Here is a 27,624-nt window from a genome sequence, read left to right on the forward strand (position 1 = left end):
GAGAGGGAAGTTGTTGTACGACGTGTTGTACGACCAGGGTATCACGCTAACGCCCTGCCTTAACCAGTTTCAGGTAGGCGGAAAGAGGGACCTTAGGACACTCGTCGAAGCTCTCCGTCCGCGCGTCGTTATGGTTTCAAAATGATATGCTAGTGACGAATTTATTCTATATTCCTATTCTAGTCTTCCCTATCAAAGGCGTACAAATACAAGTATGTGCCAGCAAGTGCACCTCTCGGGTGTAGCTCGCTCAAAAAGGCGTTCACACGTCTCGGCCTCCTTCCTCATGCGATCTGCATCACCTTCCAGCCGGTAACTACCATCCTCGTGAAAACGAACAAGGCCGCTCCCGCAATCATTACCACTCCCGCAAAAATGTTTACTTTATGGAATCCAGTGCCGTCCACAAGCGCTCCCGCGATCGGGTTGCCCACAAGCCCTGCGAAACTTAGGCATGAGAACAAAACACCAGTGCGAACCCCGATCTCTTGTACATTGGAGATCCTTGCGATCTGTGCGGGCGCAAGGGACACAAAGCTACCTGAAGCAAATCCATAGAGAACGGCAAAGACTATGAAAGCCGCGTTGCCAGATGCGGGCAGGCCTAATGCTAGGCAAAGTATTCCTGTGAAGAAGGCCATGACGGCTTGTAGGTTATATGGTCCGAATTTATCGGCCAGGGCACCGGGGATTATGCGTCCGAAGATGCTGCTTTTGTATCAGAAGAGTGTGTTTTGCCATCGCTCGCCGTTCACGTACCTTGCTGCATTCAACATGGCTAGAAGGTAGCCAGAAAGCCGCACCGACATGCCGTTTACCATAGCTTCAATCTCGATGAAGTTGATGGGTATAAAGAGTCCGAAGAAGAAGACAAAGGAGGATATAACCATCATGGTAAATTTTAGGTCTTTGAAAGGGTCGACGAACACATGAAGTTTGAAATCGCGTTTCTTTGGTGGGAGCCGTGAGCGGACCGTCGCGAAAGCGATGAGTAGTAAACCGAGGATCATGAAAGCAAAAGTGCGCCTTTTCGTTGTCAGCATTGAGTCCCGCAAGTGTTACAGGGCGGCGCCGATTTTTTAATATCCGCACTGCCTTTCGCATAGAAAGATACTCACATGGTCCATCCATATCCGATTTGTGGAATGAGATGCGACGCCATGATCGGGAAGATGATCCCTCCTAAGCCCGACCCGGCGGCGGTCACACCATATGCGAGCCCTCGCTTCTTCGAGAACCACGACGGAAGCGAGCTCATGGCTGCATTGAAGATACAATTGAGCCCTAATGGGCTGCAGATACCCTGTGCCAGAACGAACTGATAGTATTCAGTGCACAGACTTGTCATCATGAGACCGAAAACGTGGAAGAAAGCTCCAACCGCGAGCAGATATTTTGGGCCATGGTTATCGTAGAGGAAGCCGACGAAGGGGCCAGGAAAGAACATGACGAAGATTTCTAGGGACGAAATCCATGCGATCTGTGAAGACGACTTTTCGCGCAGTTGGTGAGTTTCGTAGTAGTTCTGGAAGACGCCGACGCAGTTGAGCCAGCCTGTGAATTGACAACATGATCAGTGACGAGATCTTGGATACAGAAGGGGAGAAATCCAATTCACCCAAAGTACGTACCGAAGCTACAGAAGAGGCAGCAAAAGGCTCCGAGTAGACATAGATTGGCATCTCTCCCGCCGTCTGGAAATTGGGACGGGTGCCATGGGTTGACAGGCTCTGGAGCTGTTGGCAAGTTTCCCAAGTCTTTGTCCGCTGCCTTTTGCTCGATATCGGCCTCTTTCTCGCGGAGCGATGTATCTGTCCCTGAGACCGTGGAGCTAGGTGGAGGCGACATGGCGGGTGTTGAAAAATGCCAGTACAAGATGAGGGCACTCTAGATGCCTTCAGCAGTAGTAGCTACACAGAGTTTTGTTGCAGAACCCCGAGTGTGAGCAATACGAAAGTAAATAGCAGCAGTGATCTGGATCAGTCAAGATATCATGTACTGCAGGGTATTAATCATCGTACATTTAGATGTACATTTTGTACATGCGGTACGATTCGCGCAGCGTCCGGCTTCGAACCCGCATTTGGTGTCCAAGCTGAGAAGAGATTCTCGCACATTTCGTGGACGCGAAAAGAATCTGAGCCCAATCATCCAATGAGATCCTGTATCTGCGATCGCTCTGTTCGCCCCTACTCGGATGACGAGATTCATCTCCGAGCCCACTCGGCATTTCGCGCCATTTGCAAACCCCGAATTTCCGACACCTCTCATTTTGCTGTTTTTGAGAAATAAGAAGATGCTATGTAACACTATGCCAAAAGTCTAAGTACGGTCTGTGTTAACGCAGGGTAAATAATACTAGGTAAAGTCTAAGTCTATTGTGAGTTCACGGAAGTGTAGGGGGTGTATGATGAAAGAGAAGACGGACATTTTGTGAAATGACCATAATTCGCACCAGGAACCAAATTGAGTATTTAATCGTTACCCCCACCTACAGCGCCAACGCTACCCATAAGACATACCCTATATTACAAGCGCATGATGCACGAACTACAACATGAGGAATAGCTCTCCATTTCCGCCCAATTGCTGTCAGTTCGTCCTCGCGGCAACCGAGCAATGCAATGGGGTCAAATCAGATTACCGTCGCGCCATGATTCTCTAGTTTGCGGACTCCTGTGTAGCAGCCTTCGCTTCGCTAGCAGGTTTGGGAGCTTTCGCTAGCTCCTCAACGCTCTTCTCTTTCTTCTCGTCCTCGACAGCCTCAACGGTTGGCGGGAGTTCGCTCGCTTCTGCTTCATTTGCATCTTTGGTTTCAGGGTTTCGGCCCTCGACATCCGGGTGAGGAGGAGCGACGCCTTGGTCTTCGGCCTCTCTAGCCTCTACAAGAGACTCGTGGAGTTCGTTGCCTGCAGAGTCTACGATTCGTGTCCGTGTTTCATACCGTGTCTTGAAGCTGACCTTTCCTTCCAAGGCTTTCACTTCTTCTTCGTCAAGCACTCGGCCATTCTCATCGCGGAATTCAATGCGTTCTTCCTTGGACAAGACTGGAAGCTCATCGGCCTGAACCGGAACCGAGACCTTTGGTTTCTCAGACACAACGTCATCCGGCTTCTTTTGCTCTTGCTGGACTGGCGGGGGGATCTCCTTAGGAGCCGCGGACACAGGTACTGCGGGGGAGGTAGTGTACGGAATGATTCCCTCTGTGGTATATTGATCGTACTATGAATGTTAGCACAAAGAAACATTTGCATGGAATGTCGGCCTACCGATTCTAGGAAGTTGTTGCAATCCCAATCCCATGTGCTGAAGAGCTTGACACTGTTGCACTGGCTCTTTGTCCATGGATTGCCGTAGGCAAGAGGCGAGTAGGTCTGGAAAACGACGATGGTGATGGCCAGGAATGCGACCGCAGCAGTTTGGCCGATCTTGGGATAGTCCCTAATGCCCAGAATATCAAAGCGATATGCGACGAAGTCGTACATCTGACAAAGCGCCATAATGGCGAAGTAAAGGGCCGGTAGATAATGATGCAAGAAGAGCTGGCGAGCCATAAGGTAGAACGGGAAATAGTGGAAAGCCCATCCCAAGAGTGACATGCCGACTTCGTAGTCGAAACGCTTGAAAGTTACATTGTTATAATCACGGTAGCCGCGCTGCCAGCGGAGGACGGCGAGACCTTTAATGGCAACATAGAGGCCAATGATGGCAGTGGAGCTCCACCAAATGACGGGGTTACCTAGATACTGTCAGCATGCGGCCTAGCTTTGGAATCGAAGGACTAACCGATGAGGTAGATCTGCCGAGAATGCTTGCCCCAGAAATTGATACCCCTTCTTAAGAAAGGCCACGAAGGCGGCCGAGAGTCCCAAGCGTGCGACTCGACAAGACCGGCATTGGTCTTCCACATCACTTTCTGGAGCTCCCAGAACTTGCCAAAGAAGCCTGGGTTGCGATAGTTGACCTTCTCGGTGGTCTCGTTCATAAGGGGGTGGACGTTCCCTACCAACAAATTAGCGATCGCAATATCCAACAGAAGAAAGCAAATCACCCTCAATGTACCATATGCTGTTTGGCAGAGTTCCTCCACGAGCACATGTTACTTCCTGTTGTTCGAAGCCCCACTCTGGAAGCTTCACTTTGTGAGAGAACAAGACACAGCCAGTCATCAGATGTACTAGCCTGAACTTGGTCTGAATGGTCCGCAGCCGTTTCTTAGCCTCAGCACCATCAGACATGGATTTGACAATCTCCACGCGGAAAAAGTCATTCGCGTCACCTTCGAAACCTTCATAGCCATACGCAGAAACTTCGTTCTGCCAATCAGCCTCTGTCACTGGGGCACGTACATCGTGCGAGTGAAGGCGACGGTCAGAAGTGATGTGATAAAGCCTCAGGACAGCGCCATCCTCGATATTGATAGGTCCCAGATTGTCCCAAGCCTTCGCACCTGAAGGCTTCGGGCCGTCTAAGATTTCCGGAAGAGTCTGGTTCTCGAGGATCCAAATGTTGTTCTCGTCCTTGTGAGGGTAGAGAGTAATCTGTTGCTGCTTGCTTCCCGTCGGGTACATATGGGCATGAGAGTGCAGGTATCCACCTTGGGTGTTGTGGTGACGAATAGAGACGCGGCTGCCAAATGCAACATCAGCGGGCACATCCTGCATGCCTTTCGAGTTCAAAGTCGCCTGGAACTCAGAAGACATGAAGCCGTCGCCGTCACCGGGGTTGACCAGGCAGATGAAGTGGATCCCAAACATGGCCATATAGAAGGACAATGGAATGACCACTAGGCAGAAGAGGCGCGCGAAGAAATGCTTGAACCAAAGACGCTGTATTGGGTCAGTATACAAATATCGGTCACGACGTACAAACTTACTGGAGTCACGTTTCTCGCATCGCCGAGCAAGACCCACAGTTGTAGCAGGGTCAAGGTGCCGACCCAGGCGATGGTGAACAGACCAACCCACTTCACACTGAAAGTCGCGCCCAGACCAACACCAGTCGCGGCGAGCCAGAACCACCATGATGGCTGGAACGCTTTTGTAGGGCCTTGCTCATGCTGGTTCGTAAAGCTGGTCCAAGCGAGGGCAGTGATGGCAGTGAAGAGTACGAGCGGCGAGTCGAGTAGGATGAGACGCGACTGGGTAACGAGCGCATTGTCTAGGCCAAAGTCAGTATAAGTTCGTACCCATCATGTCCTCGCACATACCAAAGATAACCAGCCCTGCACCTAGCGAAGCAGTTGTAGTTCGGCAGCCCGCAGCCTTAAGGGTGAGAAACATGGTTGGAATGCTCAGAATTCCACAGATGGCAGGCAGCAGTCGCATAGCCACATAGGGCACTCCTGGTTCTACGTAGTCCTTTCCGATATCCTTAAAGTCAAAGTTGCCGTCGAACCCAGCAAGCCACCCGGCGAGGGTAATCAGAAGCTTTGCGAGAGGCGGGTGCACGTCCATGAAGAACTTGCCCTTGATGTATTTGGAGGCAAATCCACCGAAGCTGTGAGAGTCAGATACCCGCTATGATGACGCAGGCGGACCGAACGTACTGAACTTCGTCAAAGACGACGCTGCTGGGCTGGTAGATCCTATACAGGCGCACAACAGTGGCCACTACCATCAACAGACCCAGCATCTGCCAGTCAGAGCCCGGCAGGCTGAAGATGTCGTGGTCCCGCACCCCCTCGGAGGTATAGCCTACGACCTTGGGTTTCTGCTTTTTGTGCGCATTGCGCGCAGGAGAGCGCGAGGGGGATTTTCCAGATCGACGTCCATCTGGCTTTTCGGCCAGGTAACCGGATGCCGGTGCGCGGTTCGCCATATTGGCGGTCTTTGGTGGGTGAACAGCTGGCGTTGGTTGACCAGGGCGGGTGCTGAAGCTCACCGGAGCTCAAAGCGGCGCGGATTCAAATAGGAAATCTGGCGTCAGTAGCACTGGGCACAACAATGGATATTTAATGACAGTACGAAGGCAGGCTCCACCGGGCCTGAAAAGAGCGGTGATGGTGGGGAAGAGCTGATTTAGGGGGACGACCAGATGTTCGCAGTGCGCTGGTACCCTGGTCGCAAAGTGCAAGGTGTCTTCGCGACTTACGCGCAAGCGGCGGGCCAAGGAAGGGCTGGAGCTGCAGCGCAAAAATAGGCCAATCTGCAGCGGCGTGGGTACACTCAGGCCAGGTTCGCCAACCGGCGTCAACAATTGGGGGGCCCCCATGCGCTAGGGGCTACGCGGGGCCTCGACGGGAACAGACAGTCACGTGACGTTGCCCGCCTAGCGCGTCGGGCTCTGGAATCTGCCGCGCCGTGATACTTTGAGCTTTGCGATCACCACCAGCCCGGCGCGACCGACGACACCGCAGCCATGGCCGCCTCCAATGGCGACTCGAGCGAAATCGCCGCGAACCCCCCGCCGAACGTCATCATCCCCCCCAAGAATGTCCGCGACAGCATTGCGAAGACGGCCGACTTCGTCCACCGCCGCGGCGAGCGCGACGAGGCCGCCTTAGTCACCCGTGTGCGTGATCAGGGCAAGTCGAACATGGCCTTTGTGCTTCCAGAGGACACCTACAACCCATACTATGCCTGGTACCTGCAACAACTGAGGGAAGGCAAAGGTCCCTCGGCCGCAACAGCACGCGCTGTGGCCGACGCCAAACCCCAAGGGCCACCCGAGCCGCCCAAGTTCCGATTTTCAGCGCGCATGCCGCAGATCAACGCTAAGGATCTCGAGATACTTCGACTTACTGCACTGTACACCGCACGGGTCGGCGAGAACTGGCTGAAGGAGCTGCGCAACCGTGAATCGGGAAACGCCCAGTTCGAATTCTTGCGCCCAACCCACAGCTTCTTCCCGTTCTTCCGTGCGCTCGTCGAGCAGTATAAGATACTTCTTGAAGAGGAGCAGACGGTGGAGGCTCGTATAGAAGAGCTTCAACGCAACATACAGAACCGCTTCCACGTCTTGGACCGAGCGAAGGGGCGCGCCGAGTATGTCAAATATGTGACACACCAGAAGGAGAAAGAAGAGAAGAAGGCGGAAGATGAGAGGAAGGAATATGCTGCCATCGATTGGCATGATTTTGGGGTCATCGCAACTGTGCTGTTTGACGAAGGCGACGATGCTGCGGAACTACCGCCGCCGACAAACCTTACTGACCTGCAGTCTGCCTCTCTAGAGCAGAAAGCAATGGTTTCGTTATCTTCGAAACGCCTTGAAGAAGCCTTGCCCGACGACGTCACATTCTACAATACCTCCCAACAACCTGCCATGCCACCCTCTGCATACCCAGGAATGCCTCCTATGGCTCCACCAGTCCAGCCTGCATATGCGCCACCTCCCGCAGCTCCATACGGCTACCAACAACCGGCGCCGGTGGATTGGCAGGCAGACGAAGCGAGACAGGCCCGGGAACAACAAGCAGAGCGCGACCAGGTTGCTCGAGCCCAGGCTACAGCAAGAGGCGCACCAGGAACCATGCGGATTCGGACGGACTATGTTCCCCGAGGCAAGAAGACGAACGTCACCACGGTGCAGTGCCCGAATTGCAAACAGATGTTCCCTTCAGATGAGATAGAGGAGCACATGCGAAGCAAGTCCCCGTGCCACTTTACTTGCTTCCCTGCTAACCATCTGACTAGTTGAACTACTCGATCCTCGCTGGAAGGAGCAGCGAGCGAAGACCGAAGCACGTTACTCTACCGTCATCACGCCAAATGAGGCTGCGAATAATCTGAAACGATTCGCAAGTCAACGGGACGACATATACGACGGTGTTACTGGTGTGCCGATAACTGAGGAGGAGGCTGCGCGACGAAAGAAGGCTGCGACGTCCTACGACGGACAGCCGGACTCGGCAAAAGACGCTGCTAGGATCCATCAAATGCAATCGATGAACCTCCAGGACCAGCTGCGTCGTATACATGAGAAGCACGGTGGTGGGCAGTAGTAATCGGATGGTTCGTCAGTCTGGAGTTGAACCTGTGCGCGTCTGTAAAAACAAGGGATTGCATGGGATGGCGTTCAATAAGGGGGCCCGGGTGCAGTTCATGGACATGCCATTTGATGCGGGTATGATCTGAATTTGCGTGCGTAAAAGCACATATTGTCTCGCCAAGGTGACCACGGTCCTTAGCCTGAATAAACGATTCAAAAGCCTCTGTCTCTATTGAAACTGTCCAATTGCTGCGTGAAAATGTGCCGCGACTGGGTAGTTTTGGTTGCGAGTTAGCTCGCTCCAGCTTGAGCTCGGACATCTGGTTTTCCCCCGACCCTAGGTCGATGATATAATTGTCAACCACCTTGTCCCCGCGCGAAACAGCCACTCGCAATCCACTCACATACCATGTCATTGGCGCAAGCTACGAAAAACGATATGCCGTACCAAGTGCGCTCTCTTGTACGTGTCCCCAGTCTCTAGGTGCATGTGGTGGCCAGGCGCATGTTTTGACGCCCAGCTTGCCACCGTGAGCACACTGGACCGGAACACAACGCAAAGACTTTCATTGACCAAATTTACAGTATCGCTCATTGTTGAGACAAGGAAATCAATTTGCCGCCTACAACTTCCGCGAGTATGCGAAGCGACGGACCCGCGATGGCTTCCGACAGCACCAGAACGAAAGCGAGGAGAGAAGGATACAAGAGCTGGTTCAGGAAGGCTTGAAGACGTTGCAAATGCTGAAGGTAGGCTTAAGGAAGACACCCCACTTGTGGGACTCGCTGTGGTACAGAAGCTAATGACTTGGAATGCAGAGACAAACCGTTGTCAGCCAGTTCTACCAGCTTGACCGGCTCGTTGTTGAGGGAGGCAGGACAGGGAAGCAAACGGGTACCGACAGCGACATTGTGAGACAAAAAGACCAAGGGTAAGCCGTTGATGATCTGTCTGTCTGTTCGCTGGCTGACCGTGTGTAGGTGGGATTGAGCCTAGGTCCGTGACTGAATTTGGGTCTGCGACTTGAGAAGTGCGACCGATCATCACGTCCTATGGATAGGGAGCAAGAAATGACCAGCCTGGAGTAACTCAACACGTCATAGCGGGGACTGTATCATAGCATGTGCTTAACGGAGGCATAGAAGGAAAGGTCAATGTACAATATGAGATACCTCACAGCTACCATAGAGTCGTTGATTTTACGACCGCTCGATCAACACTGGTACACAAGAAAGATTGTGAGCCAAGCGACACGTGAAGGGAGGCCATCCAGGACCCACTATGAAAGTAGTCTCTCAAGGAGCCAGCACCTGCCCAGGACGGCTCGCAAAAGCACTGTCGCGTCTACCCCAACTAGATGCCATGGATTGCTCAATTTGATTGCGCTGCCGCGCTCTCTATTGTGACAAGTGTTGTTCGTCTCCGCCGGCAAGACACTCCAGGGCTGGATCGCACCCTTCCCAGTGCTTCCTCTAGAGTCGAAACCAGCCATGAGATTGTTCTCAACAGAACCATGCGAACCAGAACACTTGTAATTAAATCAGAATGCGTAGCTACGATTTCTTCATCTTGACTTGTGCTTTCACACTCACCTGGGCAAACTGGGTTGATTTCTCGCAGGGGACTGCTAATTCCATCCGCATGCGGCCTAGGGCGCTCGCACGGTTGCACAGCATGGGCGACTTCACCTCAGACGCGCCTGCCCTTCACGCACTGCATCGCGCCGCAACTTCCCGCGAAGGCAACAACGCGCTAGCCTCACCGAGTTGCGATTGCTGTGGGCACTCACCGAGTGAGCAAGAGTCCAACATGGCTCCGGTAAGTCTTCAGTGTCCTTGCTCATTCCGCGCGTTGCCATTTGTCTGCACAAACGTCGCATTCCATCCATCCATACATAGCGCAATATTCTCCTAGCATGATCAATGTCTATCCCTGAGTCTTGCGACACGTCTTCCGATGGTTACAGCTCCGCGTCATGGTCCGAGGCACCTAAGCGCACGCGATCTGCATCCGACGGAAGCAAGACGAAGCAAGCACCCGGCCCATGCACTAATATGACATTTGTATTTCATTGATTAAAACGTTCGAGTACTTAAGCAGTAGCTAACATGATATTAGTTCCGCAACAGGGATCGGTCCAACAGATCTGGGCGTGGTCAGGTGGAGCATAATGTGCTCGAAGGACTTCCAATCAACCAGTACCGAGAAGTTGAGATAACCATTGGGCCAAACACCACCGAAATCAAACAGCTGGATCAGGATGATTGGCCGGCCCTCCCCATGCCCCGGGACTCTCACTTACTGCCTGAGCATTCCCAACAGATCCTTGCCAGAGCGAGGGCTCCTCGCATCTACAAGCCTCCAGCGCCAGTAGAAGAGGACAAAGAGATCATGGATGAAGAAGAGGAGCATAAGGAGGTACGACAAGGCTTTACTGTCAAGAAGTGGATGAAAGTACCGAGGCATCTTGAAGAGTCAGAACCAGAGTATCTAGCCAAGCGACGCAAAGGCCTTCCTTCGCAGTATGTCAATGGCGCCGCTATGATCCAGCCCACCCCCATGAGAGAAACAAAGGTCAAGAAAACCGATGCAGAGGGCAATGTGAATGTTTACAAGGTTTTGGTACCAGAAGGTCAAGCTGTGGAAGGCGAAGTACAACCGACCGACGCCGTCACTGACGCAGCAATCCCAGCCCCAGGAACTGTTGTAGAAGGCGTTGGTGTTGTGAACGCCGAAGGTGTGGTCGTAGCAAATGATCTATTACAGCAAACTCCGCCTAGAAGACGGCCCCCTCCACCCAAAAAGAAGAAGAAGAGCGGACCCGGACGAGGCAAAAAGAAAGTTTTGTTTGCGGAAGGGACTACAGAGCAAGGAACACCCATTTCGAGCACAGGCAGCGAGCTGCTCACCGTGCCGGGTGTCAAACAAGAGGGGTCAGTCGAACCATCTGAGGGGGGAGATACTCCGATGCCAGACGCTGGAGACGAAGACGAGGGATCTGGAGAAGAAGGCTCGGACGATGATGATCATGAAGACCACGAGGAACAGGAAGGAAACGAGGACCACGAGGAAACACCTGTGCAAGCGATCCCCATTTCGACAGCATCCGCCCCGCCAACAAACGTTCCTGATGTTGAACAAGCGGATACTCGTATGGCTGATGCACCACCCCTTGCAGAAGCTGCGCCCGTAGCCGCGACTGAGCCGGATCAACCAATTCAAGCTTTAGCTCCTGCAGGAAACATTACAGCTGTTGGGCACAGCGAACCTTCCTTGCAACCGTCTGTTGAACAGCAATCAGAAGAGGCACCTCGTCGGGACCCATCGAGTTCTCCAGAACTCCCTCTCTCAGCCGTGTCGCATAGCCGCCACAATTCCCTCAATCAGCTAACACCGATCTTTACCCCGGAGACTTCGACAGTTCAAGAGTTGGGTGTGCCACTGGGGTCTACTGTCGTCCCAGAGCCTTCTGATCCCGAAGTAGTGCTTGGAAAAGCGCCCGAGGTGACACTCGAAGCAGCTCCCGGAGCAGCATCAGAAGCGCCTCGTACTGAAGGAGTAGTGGCACCGGCTACAGTTGACAAAGAAGTTTCATCGGCTACGAATGTGGAGCAATCAGCGGACGGCGCGCCCACGCCGGACGGCGAGCCTGACTTGCTCGGGAGCCTCGAGAGGCAGCTGGAGAAAGATAGTGAGACAATGGGCGCGAACTGATAGTTTGCCTGTCCGGAATCACTGTGTTCACCTCCTAGGCTTGTCGCCTTGAATACCACAGGATCGCCTAACGAACTTGATAGTTAGAGCGCTTGACCAGGGGCAGCGGCACAGGCGTTGAATATATCCGTCGTCTACCCGCTTTTGGAGTAAATGATATTGATAAGGTATTTGTTTTGTATCTTGAGTATATTGTACAATCATGCAACGTGAGGGACTGGGATTCCGATACATGACTGTGTGCACTGTCGTACAATATCAATAGTCGAACTCGTTCTCTCGGACTTGTAGTCTCCCACAGTGTTTGTCGAAATTTGCGCTACAGTGCTGCGGCAAAAGTTTGGGTATGGGTGGCCCCAAGAGGACTAATGAACTGCCCTTGGACTCAACACTGCAGTCCTAGATTCACTCAACATCGCCACTAACTTTCTGATCGTTAGCACAGGTAGTTAGCTGTATGGACAGGATCTCTCAAGGAGACGGCGTGAGCATTGGTATCTACATGAAGGAGTATTGTAAATTCGATAATCACCACGCCTGCCCGGTCGAGCCCATATAATCCATATGGTCCTCGACAGCCTTCTGCATCGCATTTGTTGCGTCTTCCAGCAACGTTGTTAAAGGCGTGTTCGACGCCTTCTCGGCCATTACTCTCGTGAAGTCATTGTTGATGGCGTCATTGAGGTTGATTTTGGCGACTCCGCGCTGGATCACGCTCTGCAGCATTTCCTTGTTGCTGAACCACTCCGTGCCCGCACCGTGGAGCACGAGGTCGACTCTATCTCCGACCTGCTTGTGGACACGACTCAATCTGTCATAGTCGAGCTGTGGCCCCTTTGGCCCGTACTTGCCATGGACGTTGCCAAATGCAGGAGCAAGCCAATTGATGCCCAGGGAGACGAATTCTTCAGCCTGCTCGGGCGTCGTAAGGATAGCCTCCAGACCCAGCGCGGACACATCGCCTACACCGTCTTCACCTCCATCAATCCTGCCCGGCTCCGCCTCGGTAATGATACCCCTTTCGTTGCAGTACTGAACCAGTTCCTTCGTCAGGCGGAAATTCTCTTCTTTCTCGTAGTGCGACATGTCGACCATGATACCGTCGAAGCCACCAAGATCCGCCGCCTTCTTGACAATCTCGGGTGTCTGAGCATGGTCCATGTGTACACCTACCGGCACCTTGGCATTATCCGCGGCCTCTTTCGCAGCATGGACGAGAATGCCACCAGCGAAGTGGATTGCCCATGGGAAGAGCTGGACGATCACGGGAGAATTTTTGGCTTCGGCGGCCTTGACACTCGCGATGATGGACTCGATGTTGTAGCAGCAAATAGCGGGGACTGCATACTTGTTCTTCGCAGCGTGAGTAACGATCTTGAGGCAGCGATTTTGTGAGAGATCTGGGGCCATTGCGACGGCGTGGTGTGAACGATGGAGGACAGCGAGAGAGGTCGGCAACTGGGTGATTGCGCGATTTTGTCTGAGAAGTATCTAACAAAATATGAACAGCCGCAATCAACTCTAGATGAAGAGCTGCCCCTCCTCCCACGCTTTCGGAACCGTTCCGGTTACGGCATTCCGATGTGCTTGGTCCCACCGGTTCAATAGAGGAGCTCCGCCCAGTGCTGTCATTAGCCTGGCGGCGCGGCGGAAACGCCGTGACGGTGGAATTGCCGACACTTGCGACATTCAAACGCCGATGGCTGCGGGGCTCTCGCCATATGTAAGTCGTAAGGTGTAAGCTGTTTTACAGGTCGGCTTTTGATAGCTACCCTGGGGGTACGCGAGCTACTATGAACATGTCGAACCTGGACGTAATAATGTATCGCCGGTGTTCGCGTTCACATTCATGCGAAAGGCGGGAGTCGGTGAAGTGGACCCGTAGACCACTCGAGCCCACGTGACAGACGCGGGCGCTTGGGCCACCGCATCGACGCGACATCCTCGCGCGCGCGTCGGAGCTCATGTCTCCCACATTCCGAATCTGCTCTCCAGTCTGCCAACATGGTTCGAGGCATAGAGGGAAACGAAATGTCGACCCCCCGGGCTTCGTCTCAGAAGAAGCAGCCGGCATCCGCCTCCCAGTCGGCCAAAAATCAGAAGTCCATCCTGGGCTTCTTCCAGAAGAAGTCCACCAATTCGCCAACTCCTACACGCGACACGAAGGGAATACCTACGCCAACCCTTTCTCAAACACCGTCCGCAACCCATGTGCCATCCCTCACGCCTCAGCCAAGCAGTGATCCTGCCCAGCCCTCAAGTCCCCTCCGGCAAGAGCGACTGGGCAATCAGGGGAAGAATAAAGAGAATGGTCTGCATGCATCCACGACACCTTCAAATCCACAGACTGACCGTGTCTTGTCAGAGGTCACAGGCATCACCGTCAACAGCCCCTCGAGAAAGGTAAGACTAACTCATCGAGATTCCAACGCGAGACTGACCAGACGTTACAGGCCCGGAAGGCTGTAAACTACGCTGAATCGGAGGACGAAGATGACGAAGTCTTTAAGCCAATCGATAATGGTGCGCGCACGGGACGAGCTTCTAAACGTAGACGTGTGGTTGTAGACGAGGATTCGGACGATGAGTTTGCCCTCGATGAAGCCACCCAGCAAGCGCTGGTTGAGGATGGTGATTACTCTATGGCTCGCGAAATCTGAACGTCTCATTAACACAGTCATAGACATTGACGACTTCATCGCACCTGACGATTCTGAGGAAGAGGCTCCCTCGAATAAACGCAAGCGTCAACGACCTTCCAAGCCGAGCACAAAAGCGGCGCTCCCATCTTCGCCGCCTGTGACTATACAGAAAGATGACAGCGACGATGACAAGGACATTGTCATGGGCGGTGTGCCTTCCACTGCACAACAATGGACATTCGACCCGGACAATCTCGAGCCGCTGAAACCTCGCACAGCTATACGTGTACCCAAGACTGACGCAAGCAAGGCCAAGGTAAAGGCTTCTTCTATAACTCCTGAGAAGCGACACTTGTGGCTTGCGAATCAGGTCGATGCGGAACGGAGGCCTCCAGATCACCCAGACTATGATCCACGGACTCTGTACATTCCTCCAAATGATTTCGATAAGCTTTCTGCTTTCGAAAAACAGTACTGGGAGATCAAAAAGAAGTTCTGGGATTCGATTGTGTTCTTCAAGAAGGGTAAATTCTACGAGCTGTATGAGAAGGACGCTGTTATTGGCCACCAGCTGTTCGATCTGAAGCTGACCGACCGTGTCAACATGAGTATGGTTGGGGTGCCCGAAGCATCCCTGGACCTATGGGCAAACCAATTCGTCGCCAAAGGGTACAGGGTAGCACGGGTGGATCAGATGGAATCTGCTCTTGCGAAAGAAATGCGCGAGAGGGGTGACAAGAAACCAAGCAAGGCGCCGAAGAAGGAAGATAAGATCATCCGACGGGAACTAGCTGGTGTCCTGACCCTGGGTACTCTTACAGAAACCGGTATGCTCACAAACGACATGTCTACGTATTGCATGGCGATCAAGGAAACTGATCGTGACAACTTACCGACCTTTGGAGTCGCTATCGTGGACACCGCTACAGCTCAATTTCAGCTTTGCGAGTTCACTGACGATATCGACATGACTAAATTCGAAACCCTCATTGCCCAAATGAGACCGCAGGAGCTCATCATCGAAAAGTCATGTATTTCCGCGAAAGCTCTACGAATATTGAAGAATAACACAACGCCGTCGACGCTCTGGAACTACCTCAAGCCTGGCAAAGAATTTTGGTCAGCTGACGACACTGTACGCGAGATCGAAGCATCGCAGTACTTTGTGTCTGCTACAGAAGATGACGTTGAAGCGTGGCCTCCCGTCCTTCGCGAAGCTCGCGATCACGACTTGGCAATGTCAGCTTTCGGCGCCCTTCTGCAGTATCTTCGCGTCCTTATGATCGAACGGGAATTGGTCACGCTGAGCAATTTTTCCTGGTATGATCCAATACGGAAAGCCACCAGCTTGGTACTTGATGGCCAAAGCCTGATCAATCTGGAGATCTTTGCGAATAACTTCGATGGATCGGGTGAAGGCACAGTCTTCAAGCTTCTGAATAGATGCATTACGCCATTCGGCAAGAGACTATTGAAACAATGGGTCTGCCACCCTCTTGCAGATGCAAAGAAAATCAATGCTCGCCTCGATGCTGTTGATGCATTGAATTCAAACCCAGACGTTACGGAAAGTTTCACCGCTTCTCTGGGAAAATTGCCAGATCTGGAGCGTTTGATTTCAAGGATACACGCAGGACGCTGCAGAGCCCAGGACTTCTTAAATGTTCTCGAAGGGTTTGAACAGATTGAATACACCTTTGAGCTGCTCAAACAGTTCAGCGAAAACGACACTGTTATCCAACAACTTGTCTCTTCTATGCCGGATCTCTCCGGCGTCCTGGAAGACTGGAAATCTGCTTTTGATCGCAAGGCCGCCAGATCGGACGGCGTGCTCGTTCCCGCACCAGGCATAGAAGAAGACTTCGACAACAGTCAGGACGAGATCAGCACCTGTCAAGACAACCTGAATCGCCTCTTGAAGAAAGCACGAAGCGATCTCAATTGCACGGCTATTGTCTATAACGACCTCGGGAAAGAGATATACCAACTTGAGGTGCCTAAGAAGGTCAAGGTGCCCAAGGATTGGGATCAGATGTCTGCCACTGCTAAGGTTACTCGATACTACTCGCCTGAATTACGTAAACTCGTCCGAGCTCTCCAGGAAGCGCAAGAGACCCACGGTCAGATTGTTCGTGACGTGGCCGGACGTTTCTGTAAACGTTTCGACGAGAACTACGCGACGTGGCTAGCTGCAGTCAAAGTCGTTGCGCAGCTTGATTGCCTGATAAGTCTTGCAAAAGCATCGGCCTCGCTTGGAGAACCAAGCTGTCGTCCCGTCTTCTCCGAGGCAGAGCGCAGCATTGTCGATTTCCAGGAACTTCGCCATCCCTGCATGTTGAATACCGTGGACGACTTTATTCCCAATGACATAACCTTAGGCGGAGGTACCCCGAGCATCAACCTACTCACGGGTGCCAATGCCGCTGGTAAGTCGACGATCCTTCGAATGACATGCGTTGCAGTCATTATGGCACAAGTAGGTTGTTATGTGCCTTGCACATCTGCCACACTTACGCCCATCGATCGCATAATGTCTCGTCTCGGCGCCAACGACAACATATTCGCTGCTCAGTCCACCTTCTTTGTTGAGCTGTCCGAAACGCAAAAGATACTTACAGAGGCTACGCCACGTTCGCTGGTCATCTTGGATGAGCTTGGCCGTGGTACCTCGTCATATGACGGAGTAGCAGTCGCGCAAGCTGTTCTTCACGACATTAGCACTCGCATTGGTTGCGTCGGCTTCTTTGCCACTCATTACCGCTCTTTGGCAAAGGAATTTGAAGGGCATCCAGAGATCTTGAACAAGAGGATGCGTATCCACGTGGATGATGCTTCACGATCCATCACCTTTTTGTACAAGCTTGAAGATGGTGTTGCTGAAGGAAGCTTCGGTATGCACTGTGCAGCTATGTGCGGGATTCCCAGCAAAATCATTGAGAATGCAGAAATCGCGGCTAAGGAGTGGGAGCATACGTCGCGTCTGGGAGAACGTATGGAGACCAGAAAAGAGGAGGGAGCGGCGTATTTGCCACTGGGAATGCAAAGTGACATTGCCTGGGCTCTGCGAGAGGGCCTCCAGGGTGTTGGAGACAGAGCTTTGGACACACTCAGAGCTGCCCTTGCCGCCCTTTGAGGAGCAGGTTGTTCCAGCGTACTCGCTTCGTAAAGCGTTGAGCAAGTCCTTGGAACCATTCAGCAGCATCATTAAGGGCGTTTCTGTTGTCCTGTATCACTATTAGCGATGTATATTACCGTCACGAAAGCAGGCCTTCGGTGGTAGTGGGATATGTTTTAAATTGCCACGCTCGAGCAATGTGCTGGGACTCTGTAGCGAGTATTAAATATTTGTTGATTCAAGATGTGTTCCTCGAGGTCAAATAATGTAGGTTGTACATCTGACTTCCATCACTGGCCATGTGTTTTGCAGTCGCCGTCCAACAGATGAAGTCAAACTCCAAACATCACTCGATGTCTATTCATAGTTCTGTATATCAAACCAAACGCACCAGGAAATGCAACGCCGCCGCATGCTCTCTCCGCACCTGATCACTCCTCCTTAAGATCCGGCACCGCCTGAACCTTCTTCACAACCCTTGCCGGACTCCCCATAACCACGCTCCAATCCGGCACATCCTTGGTCACAACCGAGCTCGCCGCCACGGTGACCCCCTTCCCAATCGTCACGCCCGGCAGAATCACAACATGTCCCCCAATCCAGCAGTCGTCCCTACATACAGCGTCAGCGACCCCTTCCATCCAGGAATGCTTGAGAAGACAAGTGACACGAAAATCACCAACTCACCCAATAACCACCGGCCGCCCATACTCAATGTCACTTCTCCGACTCTCGACCTCGGTCTCGTGCGTCGCGGCGAAGATACTCACGTTGGGGCCGAACATGACGCGCTCGCCGATGGCGACGAGGCTGCAGTCGAGGATGGTGAGGTTGAAGTTGGCGTAGAAGCGCGTGCCGATGCTGATGTTGCAGCCGTAGTCGATGCGGAAGGGGGGCTCGATGAAGGTGTCGTCGCCGACGTGGCCGAGGATGGCGCGCAGGCGGGAGAGGCGGTCCGCGGCGAGGGTGTCGAATGTGGGATTTGTGGAGGGGGCGGGGAAGTACTGGGTGTGGTGGTTAGGGGTAAGGAGTGAGAAAGGAGAGGAGGGGGGCAAGGAAGGGAGGGGGTACGGTGTTGTATTCATGGGCCCAGGCGCGAGCTTTGAAGCGGGCTGCTGCGAGGGAAGGGTCGTGGGAGTCGTAGCTGGTGAGGTATTAGAGAGTATATATATACAGGTGGAGAGCGCATACAGCATGCCCGATATCATCTTCTCATATTCCTCACTCCATGGCACGTGGGCGAGCTGTTTGGCTTTTTCGAGCTCGACAGAATTCTTCTCTCGTGCGGCCATTTTCATGCAGATTACAATGAGGAACGACCAGCTTGACGAGACTTGAGTAATTATACGACTGCGGTGCCGTTGTCAGCCATACGAGCCAAATACCACGTGGAAGAGACATACTACATAGGCCAAGTGGACATGGTGGGGTGGATGTCGCTCCGGTCCGACTGGCATCCAATCACAAAGTGAGAACTACTTGCGCAAGGTTAAAATGCGGCGAATTGATCAATACTTTGGCGGAGAATCTAAGCTGCAGATTGTCCGCTGCATCGCCTTGTGCCATCATGCCTTTCCGAATGCGGAAATTTCCTCAGCAACGGCACGTTGCGCAGACCCAGCTTGATCCCCAACATCCGCCCAAACTATCTCCTGGTCTCGCTCCACTTCGCGGCGGAAAGCTTGACAATAAACCCCCGTCTGCTCCCATCCATCCCGCGTCTTCGTCGAAGTGAACTTGGGCAATGCCTTGAATTTGGAAGGCATATAGCCCTCCGGCTCCTCTGCTCGGTCGACCTTTCCAGCGTCCAGCGCAACGCCAACCTCACGAACCTGCTTCCTCGCGCCCGCCTCCAGATCCCAAACGAATTCTCCCAGACCCAGCGTCTGGCCCTTGAGAACGTGATCTGCGACCACAAAGTCCGCGATCCGCAGATCTGTCTTCACCATCCCGCGCTTCACCCTCTGCTCCACATCCAGCTCCTGCGTGAGCACCTCCACCATCCTCTTCGCAATTGCGCCCACGCGCCGCTTCCTCTTGCTTGGCGCCCATGACGCGGGCTTCCATAGGATCCGGATGTCGTAGTGCGCGACCTTGCGCAGCCAGGGATGCCGCTTCGCCAGGTTCTTGAGATGCGCGGCCATCTTCTTGTCCCAGTGCTCCTGCACAAAGGTGTTCGTGTGGCCCTTGAAGACCACGTGGATGCGGAGCTGAACTGCAGTTTTCAAGATGAAGTGGCGATACTCGTCGCCTTCGAGAAAATGGTAACGCTGTAGGGCGAGCATGGCGGGATTGCCATGGTGGACTGGGATGATTTCGACGCGTGTGTGGCTGGATTCGTAGATTTTGCTGGTGAAATCGAGACCCGCGGAGGTTGCGTGGTTGTCTGAGGTCACTGTTTGCGTGTATACCATGTCCCGTAGCTCGGGTGGAAGCTGGGGTAGTAGGAGACGATAGTCCATGGCGAGAGACTTTTGAGTGGCCGCGAATGGCGATGCGGGAAAGTTGTTGGTGTGTGACTGAGTGAGGCTTCCGAGTTTGGGCGCAATCGCTTTTGGCGGAGTTCTTGTTGTTTAATCAATGCGCGGTTTTGAGGTGGGTGACCGCAAGCGAGGTAGAGTGAATATGGTACTCCTATTGTGTACCTGTGGTACACTTGCCAGCCAACCAAAGTTCCAACGTACACAGGAAACAATAAGGAGCCCAATAAGGCGCGAATAATACAGCGCTCGACCGCACTTGGTTTATTCTACAATCGTAGTATGCGCTCAGAGCTATGCGCAATGGCCGGTCGCAAATTTTTCCCGGTCGCTGTCGGCAGACCGCATGCATGTGGGCGGGACTCGCGATGGGACTCCATAGTCGAAGCGAGGTTTTAGCACCTTCGTGTCTGGGAAGTTCGTAGTAATTATCCTTTGGTATGTCAGCTAGGAGACACGCACATTGTTACCAATGTCCCTCCGCGAGGGTGCAGTGGCGCTATTTTTGGGGAACATACTCATGATTGCGAATTAGTATGCGAATCGTTCATTTGTTTGGTTACTACTTTGATTTGCTGCCACGGTGTTGGTCCTAAAGAAGAAGACGGTTGAATTGGCGACGGACGGGTATACATATGTACATCCAGGAAGGCATTGTGGCTGAGCAGCGTTGAGTCAACGCACGAACAGTCATCGCGGTTTGACCCATGCCCAAGATCACGAACATGTTCACAGCACTGTCGTTCTACATCTAATTTTGCACACTTTTGAAATGCCGAAGGAGTTGACATTCGGTAGTACAATAACATCATTCGCGTATCGCGACTATACATTTCTCACTTTTCTTGGTGGACAGCATGTACATAGAGTCGCTTCATTCATATGGCCAATGCGCCACGCGCCTGACGCCTGCAAATGCAAAGAGAGATCCTAGCCAGGATCGAAAACCTTGACCTCTCATACCGCCTCCGCGGCTGCCTTAGCCTTCTCCAGCTTACGCTTTTTCCTCCTCAGATTCTCCGCCTCGACATCCCGCTTATTTGAGCCATACTCGATTCGCTTCAACAACTTTCGCTTCTTGTTCGAAAGCATCATCTTCTGTCGGTCCCGTTCATCCTGCTCCTCCTTTCGCTTTCTCTCAGCCTTCTTGCGCACGGCAGCATTCTTCGACTTGGTCGTTTCGACCTCGGGCTCAAGCGTCTTGCCAGTAGCCTCTGCTTCCAATTCGCGCTGATGTTGTAAGCGAGCGGCTTCACCCTCAGAGACGTCTGATTCAGCATCAGAATCGAACCCGTCAAATTCGTCTGCGGGTTTTTGAGGCTCGTCGTCATCCTCCTCTTCATCTTCAGAGCCGTCGACTTGCATACCCTCGCCAGCCTCGACGGACGCGTCACTCTCCATGCCTTCATCTTCATCTACCTCGTCATCGGATTCTTCCGCCTCCCCTTCTGATGCAACTTCTTCAGCATCTTCGAATGCTTCTCTTTCACCCTCGAGCTCTTGGGCTTGCAGAGGTAGGTTGGGATCGTATTCGCCCTTCTTGGGCTTCACCCACGGACTCAAATGAGGTGGCAATTCGGCACCCGGAGCATACAAATCCGGACGAAGCAGCTTGCCTTGGTTGATACAGTCCCATACCCACTGAGGTTGCACATAAGTTCGGCCAGGCATGGTAGAGCGAGGCCACTGCACCTTAGGCGCGGCTCCGTCGGGGGTTTCGGAGGCATCCTCTGTAGCAATGGCTGTGCGATCGACGATTTGATGCGTGATGGATGGGTCAGACTCGTTCGAGGTGAATGCACCATCTCCCAAGGTAGAGTCCCATCCAACGCGTTTGCAACCAAACGCCTTCAGCAGGAATTCCAAAGGAGCACGTGGGGTCTCTCGCGCTAAGTAAAACGTGTATGGTGCGAAAAGGGCGGCTACTTCGGCGCTGCTGGCCTGCGGCTGGGGCAGAACATCTGCATCTGGGGCGACTGCCTCGAACTTGTCAATTGTTTCCGTGTTCTCTTCTTCAGCAGCGGGCACCACTTGAGTATCTTCTGGCTGTTCCTCTTCCGTGACAGGCGCAGCGGCAATCCTATCGGCAACCGCCTGTGCTTCCGGGTTGGCAGTCTCGGACACATCGCCATGTGAAACGTCTCCGTTGGCGGCCACCCCTTTGCCTTCAATTTGGAATGCGCTTAGCTCGGCACCTTGAGCATCCAGATCGGCATTGAATCTGGGGGGATATACCAGGCCAATGGATGTGTACAGACGGTAGTTGACAAAGCCCAGCAGCGTAGTGTAAAACTCGACGAATGTGCCCATGATTCTGAAGTCGATGTCTCCTCCGGTTCTCTGAACGAATCGGTAAGGTACGAGCCACATGACATCCTGTCCTTGTATGGTGGCCTGGTAGTAGATGCCCTTGATGGACAAGAAGGTCTTGCGCAACGAGTGGGAGGTGATGACATAGTGCTCGAACTCGTGGCAGAGTTTCTGGCAAAGAGCGATAGTCTTAGCCGGGACATGCTCACTCGAGGGCAGGTTGGCGAACAGGAAGAGCATGGAGAGGGCGTCGTCGAGATCGCGGAGGGCATCGGTGAAGGTGGGGTAGCGCTCCTTGATGATGTGGTCGAGCTTGATCTTGGGAACGAGGTTCTTCTCGAGACGTGCAGCATCTCCGGCTTCGCCACGGCCCAGCGCCTTTGCAATCTTCTTTGCGACGGCCTTGTGCTCGCGGAACTTGGCCAGCAGCGGCTCATGCAGCAGGTACTGGATGTCCTTGGTGTAGTAGAAGGTGGTGGCAGCGGTCGAACCCTTGGAGACCTTCTTCTTCTTGCGCGGCTCGCGGGGGTAGATTCCCTTGAAGATGCATAGTCGGCGGAAGTCTGGGAGCGAAATCTGCAGCTTCTTCACGGCGCGCGTGCGCGTGATGTAGTTTTTGGCGGCGCCAGCTTGTCCTGCCGGCTGTTAGCGACGGCGCACGCGATTGGGAGCATGGCGCAGCAGACAGACGTACCTTTTTTCTGAATTTTGCCCATGTTGGCGGGTTTGCGCTGCGGACGGACAGCCAAGATTTGTCGAGATGGAAAAAGTTGCGGAGCCACGGTAGCGGCAGAAGGGTTTTGCCGGGCGCCGACGCGCCGCGGGAAACGGGGTGGAGCTGCAGTGGGCCAGCGGTGCTCAGGGCAGGCAGTCTGCACGTCGACGGCTATGCGACCCAGCGAGCGCCCGCGTCAGTGCCAGCCCGCCGCCCGCTGACCAGAGACGACCATGGCCCTCGACACGCGGCACAAGGCTGCCCTCTTCGCTGCCGCTGCCGCCGTGCGCCTGCTCCTGTTCCAGGCCTTTCCCTTTCTGCCCGACCGCCTCGCCGGCCGCGTCGAGCTGTCCACGCCCGTTTCGAGCTTCAAGAGACGTATGTGGCCTGCCAGATGCCGCCATGATAGCGTCGTCTCTGCTGACCCATTCCAGTCCAGGAAGGCCTCTACCTCTACACCCACAACGTGTCGCCCTACGATGGCGGCGTGTACCACCAGGCACCGCTGCTCCTCCCGCTCTTCTCGCTCCTCCCCGACGCCTCGTACTATCCGTTCGCGACGAATCTGGTCTTTACGGCAGTCGACCTGCTGAGCGCCCATGCATTGGCTCAGATTGCAGACTCGGGCCATGCTGCTGCTACGCGCCTGTTCAAGTCGTCGCGCCAGGGCCTGCGATGGAGCACCGCTGCCATTGTAGCCTGGTAGGCCTCATGATTGTTCTGCGCCGGCCATGTGTTAACTGTGCACAGCTTCTTGTTCAATCCCTTCACCCTTGCTACCTGCATGGCCCGCTCTACCACGTCCCTGACCAATCTCTTCATCCTCACGGCCATGGCCAAGGCCTGCTGCGGCGCCAGCGCCACGTTCCTGCTCGCCATATCGGCTGCGTCTTATCTCGCCATGCATCCAATCCTCCTGTTCCCGCCGTTGCTGGTGCTGCTCTACGACACTCGCACCGAGAAGCTGAAAGCTGCCCCCAATGCCTTGGCCTTCACAGCCGTGTATACCTTGGGTCTGATTCTGGTATGCGGAACTCTGCTGGTTGTATCGGCGATACTCTCCGGCTCATGGGAATTTTTGGAGGCTACATATGGCGTCCGACTGCTGCTTCCAGACCTCACTCCCAATGTGGGGCTGTGGTGGTACTTCTTCACTGAGATGTTTGACTCGTTTCGGGATTTCTTCCTAGGCGTGTTTTGGCTGCATGTCGCATCGTACACGCCGGGGCTTACCATTCGCCTCCGCACACAGCCTCTGTTTGTTGCTACTACTCTGACTGGCATCTTCGCCATCTTCACCCCATACCCCAGCGTTGCAGATGCTGCCCTTTATCTCTCGCTTGTGCCTTTGTTCAGGCATTTGTTCCCTTGTAAGTGCAGCATTCGTCACCACTACGAACATGTTTTGAGTTTGAGCAGTGATGCGCTATACCTTCCTCGCCTCTGCAGCCGTTCTGTACGCATCGTTCCTTGGACCGGCCTTCTACCATCTCTGGGTCTACGCCGGCTCGGGCAATGCCAACTTCTTCTACGCCATCACTCTGGTATGGAGCTTGGGCTTGTCAATAATAGTCGGCGACTCGCTGTTTGCTGCGCTGAGGGACGAATTGGACGTCCAGAGGCCGGAACTGCGGGACAAGGAGGTGAAGCGGATATAGTGTCAATGTCAAATCCCACCGGCGACTCGGACAATTCTTCGTTTACATGTATGTGTGTTCGTGAAGGTCTTCCGTACAGGTCCCCGTCAAGTATGACCCCCAAGCATGTCTTGACTATTACCAGTCGTCGGGTTATCTCGTTACCAGAATGATCACGCGCAGAGTTACACAGAGCCACAAAAATCGTACCGGTTAATGCCGCGATTCGCCCGGTCGCCTTCCTTCCAAGTGAGAGCGAGGGTTGCCGTGGTGAACCAGGCACCGACCCCAGACTTCACTCACCTGTGCTACGCAATTCCACAATGCCCACTCACTCTCACTGCTACGCGAACTCTTTCGGTTCGTTTATAACGTTCTTGCTGCGGCTCTTCTAACTCTTCCCTCTCCACTCCACCACTCTTGACTTGACACTCGATCGCCAAAGTCGAACGTCCTTGGAGTCTACACAACAGCAACGCCAACCGCACCTTCCAAGATGGCCAAGAGCGACGAAGCACTCACCTTCAGCGCGCGTGAGATGCAGGTCCTCGCGCTGGCCTGGCAGTGCTTCGAGTCGGAGCCCAAGGTACTAAGACTTACCCCAGCCTGGGGTAACCCACAGCCTCCAGATCCTGTGCCGCAGCGCTGATATTCCACACAGATCGACATCAAGAAGCTCGCCCGCCTCACCGGCTACACCGAGGGCAGTGCCTCCGTTACGATGGGCAAAATCAAGCGCAAACTCAAGACACACGGCGCCGGCGGCGGTAGTGGCAGCGAGTCCAACCCCGCTACTGCAACTGCATCCACCCCGAAGAAGACGCCTGCTCCAAAGACGCCTAGGACCGGCAAGCGCGGTGCGGGGGCTAGTGCGGATGAGACGCCAAGCAAGAAGGTGAAGGGCGAGAGGGTCGAGGATGAGGGGGAGGAGTTCAAGATCAAGCCGGAGCCCGTGCTGGATGGCTATGGCGCGTACCATGATTACGCTGGAGGCTTGTAGGTGGCGGCATGGTGGCTGTCGGTGGGGGAGATGAATGGTGTGGCATGGCATGACTTGATGACGTTTATGGCAATGTGGTCTATGCTCTGGCTTGAGAGAGCCTGGTAGGACGTGACAGATCTCAAGGCCTTGAAATTACGTAGTAATGGACTACGTGCTAGCCGCAGTTACGGTACATATGGTAGTTGGTGGTTAAAGTGATCCTAGTGACGTCTGCGTCCGCAACCTGCGTTGTGTTAACTCAGGATACCCCATGGTAAGTGTTTACATTAAGGTGAATGCCGTGATCCCCGTTCACAACCCATGCCGTGGTATGTCAGAGTACCTTACAGCAAAATTCCAGATTGGAGCGAGTGTCACTATGTCGACGTTCCGAACCCGGACTGTGCTACCTCAGGCCACCCCAAGCCAAAGATTCGGATTCACGAATAAACAGTGATTGCCACCTCCAGATCCCACTCCATTAAAAGTCTTCTACATTACTATACCGTATCCTGCGGCGACTCTCCGCACTGTACCATGCAAACCCCCCTCGCGTCCCCTTTACGAACAACACGAGCAATCATTACAACTACTATCCCTCACCGCCGGCGGCACCCCACACGTCTTCTGCGCCGGCCAAGCCACCGTACTCGTCGCGCTCCCCGCACCACCAGCCACCGTACTCGCCTTCACCAACACCGGCATCGCCGCCCCGGTAGCCAGCCCAAAAACCCTGTGCCCAAGCACCCGCAGCAGACTCGCAATCTCGCCCGAGTGCGCGGTCACGCTGATGTACGTGCTGCGGTCGCTGCCGAAGACGTCGTCCAGCGCTTTCTTACTACGGATGTCCTGGTCGGATGAGGGCTCTGCGTGGAGAGCCGTCCAGTAGGGGTCGCGCTCTGCGAAGCCCTTTTCAAACTTGTAAGAAGGGAAGGCGGCGTGGATGGAGGACTTTGTGCTGCGGCGGTCGCATGTGTGCGCGGAGATGCCCTCGCGGAAGTATTCCTTGATGATCGGGACGAAGGGGCGTGTCTTTGGGAGTGGGAGGCCGGTGAACGTAAGACGTGCCGTGTCGAGGCAGCGGTACAGAGGACTCGTGTAGTACGTCTGCGGGGCGGTGATTTTCTCCTTTGTGAGCAGCGTTTCCCAGAACTTGTTGACGTCCTGGGCTTGTGCGATGCCTTTGGGTGTGAGGTGCGCGTCGGCCCAGGTCACGGTGCCGTTTCCGTCCTTCTCGGACCAATAGCAGTTCCAGGCTGGTGTCCCAAAGTAGGTTTCCGCGGCATTGTGGTAGCCCTCGCCGTGGCGGCCGAGGAAGAGCAGCGTGTAGCGCTCATTGTACTTGGCCTTTAGGTTTAGGGTCTCGATGTAGCGGTTCAGCCGCTGCCAGGAGGTAGGCCGCTGGAAGAGGTACGTCCAGTCGCTCGGGTACTTCTGCTCGATCAGGCCGAAGTTCTCCGCCGTGAAGTTGAAGCTCGATGCATCCGTGGCTGGGTCATCCTGCTTGAAAATCCCGGTCACCACCTCGTAGGTGATGTGCGTCTTGATACCATACGCTTCGACGGTCGCAGCAGCAGCAAGGACGCTGGTGATGAGAGTCGAGCACCACATGTTGAATTATGAAGTCGTCCACGGTGCTGGAGGCGTCAAGTGGTGGTGAGGGCTAGGTGACCCAGCGTCATGGGTTCCTTATATGCATGCGTGCAGTTGCGCTATGATTTCCAACGCCCACTCTCTGCATCAATTGATGGCAAATTCGGGCCTCCGACGTATGGTTGCGGACCAATGAGTTGAAAACGTGATTCGGATAGCTCACCGAGATAGGAAGGTGGACCCGCAATTTCCCGTCTCCCAGGACCTGGCTCGTGGCATTGAGAACACCCCACACATCGCGTTCGTTGTTGTAGGAGTCGATGAACTAGCGACATGTGAGTCGAAGGCGAGGGCAAGGATGTAGATTCAAAGACAGTGGTGCTTCGTTGAGAAGCTGCTTGCTCATAGGATCGGTATAGGACTGAAGAGTGTACACCGCCGTAAGACTACAAGTGAATCCAGACTGCTGTGTGATGATTCAAGATATACTGTTAGGCGAGATT

At 53.9% G+C, this 27,624-nt stretch overlaps 13 protein-coding genes across 13 annotated transcripts; 6 read left to right on the forward strand and 7 right to left on the reverse strand.

The window, feature by feature from the left end:
* Positions 1–146: 146 nt before the first annotated feature.
* On the reverse strand, positions 147–2,189 carry CC84DRAFT_1142903 (MFS general substrate transporter). The gene is made up of 4 exons (XM_018176385.1): positions 1,632–2,189; positions 1,119–1,554; positions 760–1,026; positions 147–708 (listed from the first exon to the last, which is right to left on the reverse strand). Exons 1-4 carry the CDS (start codon positions 1,846–1,848, stop codon positions 285–287), a joined length of 1,344 nt encoding a protein of 447 aa, XP_018037187.1. The 5' UTR covers positions 1,849–2,189; the 3' UTR covers positions 147–284.
* Positions 2,190–2,400: 211 nt separating this feature from the next.
* On the reverse strand, positions 2,401–6,074 carry CC84DRAFT_1258075 (PMT-domain-containing protein). Its single transcript, XM_018184792.1, has 7 exons — positions 5,549–6,074; positions 5,210–5,499; positions 4,877–5,160; positions 4,052–4,829; positions 3,787–4,002; positions 3,270–3,739; positions 2,401–3,222 (listed from the first exon to the last, which is right to left on the reverse strand). The coding sequence occupies exons 1-7, from the start codon at positions 5,818–5,820 to the stop codon at positions 2,662–2,664; spliced, it is 2,871 nt and encodes a 956-aa protein (XP_018037188.1). The 5' UTR covers positions 5,821–6,074; the 3' UTR covers positions 2,401–2,661.
* A 250-nt stretch (positions 6,075–6,324) lies between these two features.
* Positions 6,325–8,157, forward strand: CC84DRAFT_1163122 (uncharacterized protein). The gene is made up of 2 exons (XM_018178180.1): positions 6,325–7,588; positions 7,638–8,157. The coding sequence occupies exons 1-2, from the start codon at positions 6,361–6,363 to the stop codon at positions 7,943–7,945; spliced, it is 1,536 nt and encodes a 511-aa protein (XP_018037189.1). The 5' UTR covers positions 6,325–6,360; the 3' UTR covers positions 7,946–8,157.
* Positions 8,158–8,261: 104 nt separating this feature from the next.
* On the forward strand, positions 8,262–9,161 carry CC84DRAFT_1163123 (uncharacterized protein; the record flags this gene model as incomplete). Its single annotated transcript, XM_018178181.1, has 4 exons — positions 8,262–8,395; positions 8,518–8,682; positions 8,752–8,864; positions 8,914–9,161. Coding segments are annotated over exons 1-4 (304 nt in total), but the record flags the coding sequence as incomplete, so codon positions are not given.
* A 581-nt stretch (positions 9,162–9,742) lies between these two features.
* Positions 9,743–11,647, forward strand: CC84DRAFT_1215848 (uncharacterized protein; the record flags this gene model as incomplete). Its single annotated transcript, XM_018182751.1, has 2 exons — positions 9,743–9,751; positions 10,052–11,647. The coding sequence occupies 2 exons, from the start codon at positions 9,743–9,745 to the stop codon at positions 11,645–11,647; spliced, it is 1,605 nt and encodes a 534-aa protein (XP_018037191.1).
* Positions 11,648–12,103: 456 nt separating this feature from the next.
* CC84DRAFT_1163126 (tagatose 1,6-diphosphate aldolase) lies at positions 12,104–13,503 on the reverse strand. The gene has a single exon (XM_018178182.1). It carries the CDS (start codon positions 13,055–13,057, stop codon positions 12,176–12,178), a length of 882 nt encoding a protein of 293 aa, XP_018037192.1. The 5' UTR covers positions 13,058–13,503; the 3' UTR covers positions 12,104–12,175.
* Positions 13,504–13,628: 125 nt separating this feature from the next.
* On the forward strand, positions 13,629–17,624 carry CC84DRAFT_1142918 (DNA mismatch repair protein Msh6). The gene is made up of 4 exons (XM_018176386.1): positions 13,629–13,958; positions 14,013–14,050; positions 14,101–14,278; positions 14,331–17,624. The coding sequence occupies exons 1-4, from the start codon at positions 13,652–13,654 to the stop codon at positions 17,420–17,422; spliced, it is 3,615 nt and encodes a 1,204-aa protein (XP_018037193.1). The 5' UTR covers positions 13,629–13,651; the 3' UTR covers positions 17,423–17,624.
* A 696-nt stretch (positions 17,625–18,320) lies between these two features.
* Positions 18,321–18,885, reverse strand: CC84DRAFT_1163129 (uncharacterized protein). Its single transcript, XM_018178183.1, has 3 exons — positions 18,808–18,885; positions 18,596–18,754; positions 18,321–18,548 (listed from the first exon to the last, which is right to left on the reverse strand). Exons 2-3 carry the CDS (start codon positions 18,694–18,696, stop codon positions 18,422–18,424), a joined length of 228 nt encoding a protein of 75 aa, XP_018037194.1. The 5' UTR covers positions 18,697–18,754; positions 18,808–18,885; the 3' UTR covers positions 18,321–18,421.
* A 381-nt stretch (positions 18,886–19,266) lies between these two features.
* CC84DRAFT_1063199 (uncharacterized protein) lies at positions 19,267–19,872 on the reverse strand (the record flags this gene model as incomplete). Its single annotated transcript, XM_018173608.1, has 1 exon — positions 19,267–19,872. A coding segment is annotated over one exon (606 nt), but the record flags the coding sequence as incomplete, so codon positions are not given.
* Positions 19,873–20,676: 804 nt separating this feature from the next.
* On the reverse strand, positions 20,677–22,955 carry CC84DRAFT_1116716 (pescadillo development protein). The gene is made up of 2 exons (XM_018175467.1): positions 22,889–22,955; positions 20,677–22,829 (listed from the first exon to the last, which is right to left on the reverse strand). Exons 1-2 carry the CDS (start codon positions 22,908–22,910, stop codon positions 20,842–20,844), a joined length of 2,010 nt encoding a protein of 669 aa, XP_018037196.1. The 5' UTR covers positions 22,911–22,955; the 3' UTR covers positions 20,677–20,841.
* A 107-nt stretch (positions 22,956–23,062) lies between these two features.
* CC84DRAFT_1163132 (PIG-U-domain-containing protein) lies at positions 23,063–24,745 on the forward strand. Its single transcript, XM_018178184.1, has 4 exons — positions 23,063–23,287; positions 23,344–23,611; positions 23,660–24,279; positions 24,329–24,745. The coding sequence occupies exons 1-4, from the start codon at positions 23,143–23,145 to the stop codon at positions 24,565–24,567; spliced, it is 1,272 nt and encodes a 423-aa protein (XP_018037197.1). The 5' UTR covers positions 23,063–23,142; the 3' UTR covers positions 24,568–24,745.
* Positions 24,746–25,042: 297 nt separating this feature from the next.
* On the forward strand, positions 25,043–25,546 carry CC84DRAFT_1215855 (uncharacterized protein; the record flags this gene model as incomplete). The annotated part of the gene is made up of 2 exons (XM_018182752.1): positions 25,043–25,132; positions 25,208–25,546. 2 exons carry the CDS (start codon positions 25,043–25,045, stop codon positions 25,544–25,546), a joined length of 429 nt encoding a protein of 142 aa, XP_018037198.1.
* Positions 25,547–26,095: 549 nt separating this feature from the next.
* CC84DRAFT_1067425 (phosphoglycerate mutase-like protein) lies at positions 26,096–27,139 on the reverse strand (the record flags this gene model as incomplete). The annotated part of the gene is made up of 1 exon (XM_018173642.1): positions 26,096–27,139. A coding segment is annotated over one exon (1,044 nt), but the record flags the coding sequence as incomplete, so codon positions are not given.
* Positions 27,140–27,624: the final 485 nt, after the last annotated feature.

This window comes from Paraphaeosphaeria sporulosa (assembly GCF_001642045.1).
Source record: "Paraphaeosphaeria sporulosa strain AP3s5-JAC2a unplaced genomic scaffold CC84scaffold_4, whole genome shotgun sequence".
NCBI classification, from domain to species: Eukaryota; Fungi; Ascomycota; class Dothideomycetes; order Pleosporales; family Didymosphaeriaceae; genus Paraphaeosphaeria; species Paraphaeosphaeria sporulosa.

What these genes read in the sequence shown, in the direction of transcription:
- CC84DRAFT_1142903 (XM_018176385.1), bottom strand. Translation starts at nt 1,848, where the DNA reads ATGTCGCCTCCACCTAGCTCCACGGTCTCAGGGACAGATACATCGCTC. An exon ending in ATCGGATATGGATGGACCAT is followed by an intron (nt 1,027 to 1,118) that starts GTGAGTATCTTT and finishes GACAACGAAAAG; the next exon opens with GCGCACTTTTGCTTTCATGA. An exon ending in GCCATGTTGAATGCAGCAAG is followed by an intron (nt 709 to 759) that starts GTACGTGAACGG and finishes ATACAAAAGCAG; the next exon opens with CATCTTCGGACGCATAATCC.
- CC84DRAFT_1258075 (XM_018184792.1), bottom strand. Translation starts at nt 5,820, where the DNA reads ATGGCGAACCGCGCACCGGCATCCGGTTACCTGGCCGAAAAGCCAGAT. An exon ending in GTCGTCTTTGACGAAGTTCA is followed by an intron (nt 5,500 to 5,548) that starts GTACGTTCGGTC and finishes TGACTCTCACAG; the next exon opens with CTTCGGTGGATTTGCCTCCA. An exon ending in GCAACAACTTCCTAGAATCG is followed by an intron (nt 3,223 to 3,269) that starts GTAGGCCGACAT and finishes TAACATTCATAG; the next exon opens with TACGATCAATATACCACAGA.
- CC84DRAFT_1163122 (XM_018178180.1), top strand. Translation starts at nt 6,361, where the DNA reads ATGGCCGCCTCCAATGGCGACTCGAGCGAAATCGCCGCGAACCCCCCG. An exon ending in GATAGAGGAGCACATGCGAA is followed by an intron (nt 7,589 to 7,637) that starts GCAAGTCCCCGT and finishes CCATCTGACTAG; the next exon opens with TTGAACTACTCGATCCTCGC.
- CC84DRAFT_1163126 (XM_018178182.1), bottom strand. Translation starts at nt 13,057, where the DNA reads ATGGCCCCAGATCTCTCACAAAATCGCTGCCTCAAGATCGTTACTCAC.
- CC84DRAFT_1142918 (XM_018176386.1), top strand. Translation starts at nt 13,652, where the DNA reads ATGGTTCGAGGCATAGAGGGAAACGAAATGTCGACCCCCCGGGCTTCG. An exon ending in GGGGAAGAATAAAGAGAATG is followed by an intron (nt 13,959 to 14,012) that starts GTCTGCATGCAT and finishes GTGTCTTGTCAG; the next exon opens with AGGTCACAGGCATCACCGTC. An exon ending in TCAACAGCCCCTCGAGAAAG is followed by an intron (nt 14,051 to 14,100) that starts GTAAGACTAACT and finishes CAGACGTTACAG; the next exon opens with GCCCGGAAGGCTGTAAACTA.
- CC84DRAFT_1163129 (XM_018178183.1), bottom strand. Translation starts at nt 18,696, where the DNA reads ATGGCCGCACGAGAGAAGAATTCTGTCGAGCTCGAAAAAGCCAAACAG. An exon ending in AAGATGATATCGGGCATGCT is followed by an intron (nt 18,549 to 18,595) that starts GTATGCGCTCTC and finishes ATACCTCACCAG; the next exon opens with CTACGACTCCCACGACCCTT.
- CC84DRAFT_1116716 (XM_018175467.1), bottom strand. Translation starts at nt 22,910, where the DNA reads ATGGGCAAAATTCAGAAAAAAG. An exon ending in GGGCAAAATTCAGAAAAAAG is followed by an intron (nt 22,830 to 22,888) that starts GTACGTCTGTCT and finishes AACAGCCGGCAG; the next exon opens with GACAAGCTGGCGCCGCCAAA.
- CC84DRAFT_1163132 (XM_018178184.1), top strand. Translation starts at nt 23,143, where the DNA reads ATGGCCCTCGACACGCGGCACAAGGCTGCCCTCTTCGCTGCCGCTGCC. An exon ending in CGTTTCGAGCTTCAAGAGAC is followed by an intron (nt 23,288 to 23,343) that starts GTATGTGGCCTG and finishes GACCCATTCCAG; the next exon opens with TCCAGGAAGGCCTCTACCTC. An exon ending in GTTCAGGCATTTGTTCCCTT is followed by an intron (nt 24,280 to 24,328) that starts GTAAGTGCAGCA and finishes GAGTTTGAGCAG; the next exon opens with TGATGCGCTATACCTTCCTC.